At 45.5% G+C, this 6,000-nt stretch overlaps 1 protein-coding gene across 1 annotated transcript in view; it reads right to left on the bottom strand.

Moving 5' to 3' along the window:
• Positions 1 to 6,000, bottom strand: part of LRP1 (LDL receptor related protein 1) — a 491,602-nt gene that overhangs the window by 302,100 nt on the left and 183,502 nt on the right. The window contains exons 6-7 of the mRNA XM_015409543.1: positions 1,794 to 1,913; positions 303 to 431 (exon numbers count right to left, since the gene is read on the bottom strand). Of these exons, the coding sequence (XP_015265029.1) occupies positions 303 to 431; positions 1,794 to 1,913 (249 nt within the window). The remainder of the gene's footprint in view (positions 1 to 302; positions 432 to 1,793; positions 1,914 to 6,000) is intronic.

The raw sequence follows: 6,000 nt of genomic DNA, 5'->3' as shown, positions 1-6,000 counted from the left end.
GAGAGGCTGCTGGGGCTGCCAAGGGGAGGGAAGGTGGGATGGAGGGAGAGAAGGAAACAGGGAAAGGGGAATGGCTGTGGGCTGCCAGAAGAGGAAAAGCAGAGATGGTGTAAGGAGGGGTCAGGAGTAAATGAGCCCCCCCACCGACCCATAAGTCCTCACAAATCCTAGTGTTTTATATACATATTTGGAAAAATCTGACACCACAACAAAACTGTACTCTGATGATAAGAAGGTAATGGGAAAACCAGAAATGCCTTGTAGTGCTGCAGAATAGTTTAGAGCATGAAACGATCTCTTACCATTCTTGGCTTTGCAGGATTTGTGGTCAGGCTGAAGAAGATACCCCTCAACGCAGCTGCATATGTAGGAACCATGATGGTTGGCACAGGTTTGGCTACAGGTGCCGTACACGGTACACTCATCAAAATCTGTTTAAGGGGGAAGAGAAATTGAAACATCTAGGTCTGCCAAAGTGGGGGAGGTCTAACCAAAACATACCAACCTTTTACTATTTGTACAGTGCTTAATAACTGTCCTCAAAATGAGGGGTATGAAGCCAACTAAGCCACTGCATCGCTAACTTGTTTGAGAGACAGGATTTTTAAATGGGTGGGCAAAATGAAACTACATACTCAATTCATCTTAGAGGGCTTTCTTCTGACATCACAATCCACTGGGAAAGTTGTCCTGCATCAGCCACTTTGAAAATCAATGGTAGGTGTGTGAATGGATGATAATACCCTGGTGTAATGCCCATTCGTTTCGATGGGGCTTTAACAGGACAAGATTCCAAAGTATTGGCATGCCAGGCTGAGCATCCTCGAAACACAGAGGCTCTTAAAGACATGAAGAATTAAACCAGGACACGCCTTAAGCCTCCTGTTCCTAAGAGTTTTGCCACTGTCATGTTTGAATCAAAAGATGGGATACTGAGCTCTATTGTTAGCCAAAAATAGTATTTGAAAAATGAAACTGAGATTATCTGGCTTACCCAAAAACAACAATGATGCAACTCTTTTATCTGTAATACTCACAAAACCACCTTTACAGAACAATGAGCGGTGCAGCTTTTAAAATGCTTGTTGGTGGAAATACTAACAAGGCACAGCCGACTTACGGCGATTCAATAGCATTTTCAAGGCAAGAGACAAACAGAGGTAGTTTGCCATTCCCTGCCGCTGCACGGGAACCCTGGACTTCCTTGGAGGTGTCCCATCCAAATACTAATCAGGGCCGACCCTCAGCTTCCAAGATCTGTTGATACCGGGCTAGTGCCCTGACCTGGATAGCCCAGGCAACCCTGATCTCGTCAGATCTCAGAAGCTAAGCAGGGCCAACTTCGGCAAGTGTTTGGATGGGCAACCTCCAAAGAATACCAGGGTCGGGAGGCAGAGGCAGGCTACCAAGCCACTTCTCTGAACGTCCTCCATGACCCAGTAGGAGTCACCAGAGGTCGCCATGACACACAAATGCAAAAATACCAAAGGAAGAAAAAAAAGATACCAGGCTAGCCTGGGCCATGCTTATGAGCAGGCTTTTCCCGATCACAACCCGCAAAAACGTGATGTTTGAGAGATATCATTAATTAATGCACTAGTGCTGTTGACTGCCAATCAAGAGTTCTAAATTCTGAATCCAGATTTTCTACAGCATTGGAAGTCTTCCTGTAAATAAGACATTCTCACAGACTATAATGGGGAGGAAAGACACAGCTCTGCTTATAAAAACCACAGCCTAACTAGGTTTTCCGGAGGCACCTGCCAGCCATCTCTCTCTTCAGTATTGCCTACCTTTACAGCTTTTCCCGTCTTCGGCCAGCTGGAAGGAACTGTTGCAATAGCAGGCTGGGCCATTCAGAGTCGGGACACAGTGGTGCTGGCAGCCCATAGTGGAGCAGTTTGTCAAGAATTCTAAGGAAAAGAGAAAAGAAGCAAATGGCATCCATTAGGTGCTGGGAAGGTGGTTTATGTCAGAGCATCCTTCACCTGTGAGGCTTAGACAGACTTTTCTTTAAAGAAATCTGTAAAACAAACGTAGTATGTGAATTGCCCGGAATGTACACTGAATTTCTCATTGGAGTTAACAGCATTCACACGTGGCCCAAATATTTCTGCAGTTCTTGATGCTGCTACCCCATCTAACAACCAAACTATAAAAATGGCAATTATTTTTAAACTGCACAGCTTCTTTCTGCAAAAAAAAGACATGAAGATACCTTGAAGTTATGGAAATACTGGAAAAACTGTTTGAATCCCATACACAGGGCTCTAGTCGGGGGGGAGCTCTCAGGTACGGAGCTCCGGAAGAGAACCTCTAGGGGGCGGGGCGGTCACGTGGTGAAGCCCCGCCCCCTTCTTTACCCCGCCCTCTGCTTCGATCCTCATTCCATTTGGGAATGAGGATGAAGCAGGAGGGTAAGTAGCCGGGCCTTCTGACACACTTCCGGTGATGTCAGGGGGTGTGGCCTTCTGTCACTTCCGGTGATGTCAGGGGGCGTGGCATATGCAAATAAGTTATGCTAATGAGTTATGCTAATGAGCTCCGGCAGCTCTTTTTCTACAACAAGACCCCTGCCCATACATATTTCAATTGCTGCAATCTTAATGTGACCTGGGCCACTGCTGCATCAAGAAAATGATAACTACTATTGCCAGATGCAGAAAAATTCTCCGGATAAATAAATAAATAGATAAAGGTAAAGTAAAGGTAAAGGTTTCCCTTGCTTGACAGCCAGTCGAATCCGACTCTAGGGGGCGGTGCTCATCTCCATTTCCAAGCCAAAGAGCCAGCGCTGTCCAAAGACTTTTCCATGGTCAAATCCGGTTCTCCCAGATTAGAGCCCACGCACTTAACCACTATGACTAAACACCAAGGTGCACGGAACACTGTTACCTTCCCACCGAAGTGGTACCTATTTATCTACCTATGCTTCCGAACTGCTAGGTTGGCAGGAGCTGGGCCAGAGACGGGAGCTCACTCCATCATGCAGCAGTAGGGTCTCCAACTGCCGAGCTACCGACCTTCCAGTCTGCAGCTTAGCAGCTTAGCCTCTAAGCCACCATGGCATCAAACCAGGCAGGAATAGGGGCACAAATGTATAGAGGCAGACTTGGGCTTCTCACAAGAATTATGGCAACGACAGTTTCATTTGTATTAGAGCTGGAACAGTATTGCACACTAATGTCTATGTATATGGCATGCAATTGCAACAGCTGTTGCTCTTTCCTACATGCCCGTTTGCATCCTTTACCCTTTGTTTCCAAGCCTCTTACATATGGAAGTTATGTGTTGGTTGCTAACCATGCAAATAAGCCTGAGAAGAGGGAGGATGCTGTCCTAAAGCAAGAAGTATTCCTCTGTGCAGTTCCCAAGGAGACAGGACATTTTTGCTGGGTGCTCTGTCCAAGGTAAAAAGTTCCAGGTTCTCTGCAAAAACAGCAAATTAGCATCTCTTTCTTCCCAGCTATCAGATGGTACCTCTAAGCCCATCTCAATCAGGCATTTCAGGAGTAAAAATTGACAATCCGCAGCGCAGAATGGACTGAGTTCCTATGATATATCACTGCAAGTCATTCTACTCACTCTTGTATCTACACATAGCTTCAGGAATGGGATGACTACATAGTCCCTGACAGAACTGTCTTTTTTCATGAATAAGGTAAAAAGTTCCAGGTTCTCTGCAAAAACAGCAAATTAGCATCTCTTTCTTCCCAGCTATCAGATGGTACCTCTAAGCCCATCTCAATCAGGCATTTCAGGAGTAAAAATTGACAATCCGCAGCGCAGAATGGACTGAGTTCCTATGATAAATCATTGCAAGTCATTCTACTCATTCTACTCACTCTTGTATCTACACATAACTTCAGGAATGGGATGACTACATAGTCCCTGACAGAACTGTCTTTTTTCATGAATAATCCAAGCCTCCCTTGGAAATAACTGAGGCAAAACCATCAGTGATTCTTTACAAGAGAAAGACATGGAAGAACATGAAAATTCCAGCAGCCTCTTAAGCAAGGTATCCCATTGCTCAGTGAAGTGGTTTTATAATATCCCCCCAAAAGAGATTCACCTCTAAACACTAAGGTTGTGAAGTCCTCGATGCCAAACAGAGGACACTTAAAGGAGACTGCGACTCCAGCAAAGTTTCCTGATCTGCCCAGCTTTCATAATTTAATTGCTATTAATGGCTGCAATCAATGTCGATAAAGGTTAATAAAATGTCCATCTGCCTCACGTTTTCACCAGTGCACAGAGGGATAAGTGGGGCCCATCATGAATGATCCATTATAGTGGTTTCTCTTCATTTCTCCAATAATCTGTGGCAACTCAAGATTCCACCAAGGTCATTTAAAGACAAGCCACATTTTGACAGACTACATTTTCTCTGTTTCAACAAGAAAGTAGTTTGAAAACCCCTGATCTTTTAGTAGCTACTAACCAAGATGATCACAGGATTTACTGCTATGCCTAGGCTGAACCTTAAATTCTGGGGCCCTCTTGATGGGGCCAAACAGCAGGAGAGCTCTTCTTTTGAAAAGAGAAGGTCCCAGGTTTGATCCTGCCGGTTAAATGGAACTTGGTTGGCAGGTTGGGACACCCACTGGTGGTCTAAGAAGACAATGTTGGGGTTCTAAGACCAACGACATTACTCAATACAAGGGTGAAGATAGGTGTGATTCTAAAGTGTGGTGAAAACAGTTTGAACACGCATCCCCAAACATTTATAGGGTAGCAAACGTGTATTCAGACCTACCACCCTCTGTCTTCATCCCATAGCCTCAGATTACCCCTTCAGGGTAGAACCATGTCCCCCCAGGAGCAGTATTTCAGGGGGCATTTGGAACAGCTGTATGAGGGAGAAGGCAGGGAAGTCATGCCTCACAGAGGAAATCCCTTCTGTTTGTGCCTTCTGGTGGATGCAAGCCCAAGTCTGTGCTGAAATGAAGGACATATCCTTGAACAGTGGGCAGATATCCTTTCCTTCTTAGTCATGGTTCTTCATGGGTGGGCTTGCTGGGACAGATGTGCAGTTGCTAGGGTGGGAAGGGGAGCTCCTAGCAGGCTTTTTGTAGGCCTGCTTGATGGGTCTTTGAGTGGTCAGAGGCAGAGACTGTTGTATTCCTCACAAAAACCTTGTTTTTATGGCTGCCAGCCCACATTCTGTTAATTTAGGAATCATTTCCTGAATTTCCAGAAACTGTTATGCAGCCATTTTCTGCACAAGCACAAACAGATTCCACAAGGAAAACAATATTACAATTGTGACTCTGTTAACAAATTGCTCTGATTAAGCAACAAGGGGTAGGATTTTTAGGTCATCATCTCTTCGGTCAATCCAAACACCCCAACATTGTTGTAAAATAGGATGGCCTTATCTTTTGCTTAAGGAAGTAAGAGTCGAGCACTGACGCTAGCTAGCCCACACAGCCGCAGAGAAAACACTTGGAGAGATAGCAATCATATGACCTAAATCAGCAGAAAGCCCCGGGGTGTCGCGATGATTCATGTACACCACAGGATTTCTTTTTTCCACACCAATCTCATAATTGACTGCCTAATGGGTTTTTGGTTATCTGGGAGAGGTCAGCCCCACAGTTCCCAGACACACAAATGCGCACATCACAGATGCTGCCGCAGTTCAACACAGAAGGCTTCCATGGGGTGAGATAAATAAATAAACCGTACCAACTTGCGGAGGTTGCCAGCGACTCAAATAAAGCTGCAATAAGATAAGCTTCCCCAGTTCCAATTAGCACACAAAGGGGGCGGGGACTGCTGCTTTTGTGGCTAAAAGGGACACTCATTGTGTGCAACCAGAGTGCGCTTCAACCTACAAACGGCTCTTTGTCTCCCCCTCCCCCCACATCCCGGGTGCCACCACTGCCACTTTGGAGTTCAGTGTTTCAAGGCTGGCTAACAGCTCCCCATGCATATGCATTTGTGTCCAACTGGCTTCCCACAATTTCAAAATGGAATTCATCATGAGAAGCGCTG

The sequence above is a fragment of the Gekko japonicus genome, unplaced genomic scaffold (genome assembly GCF_001447785.1).
Source record: "Gekko japonicus isolate JY-2015 unplaced genomic scaffold, Gekko_japonicus_V1.1 scaffold1353, whole genome shotgun sequence".
NCBI lineage: Eukaryota > Metazoa > Chordata > Lepidosauria > Squamata > Gekkonidae > Gekko > Gekko japonicus.
The sequence above is the reverse complement of the archived record's forward strand: the minus strand, read 5'-3'. Positions and strand labels throughout refer to the sequence as shown.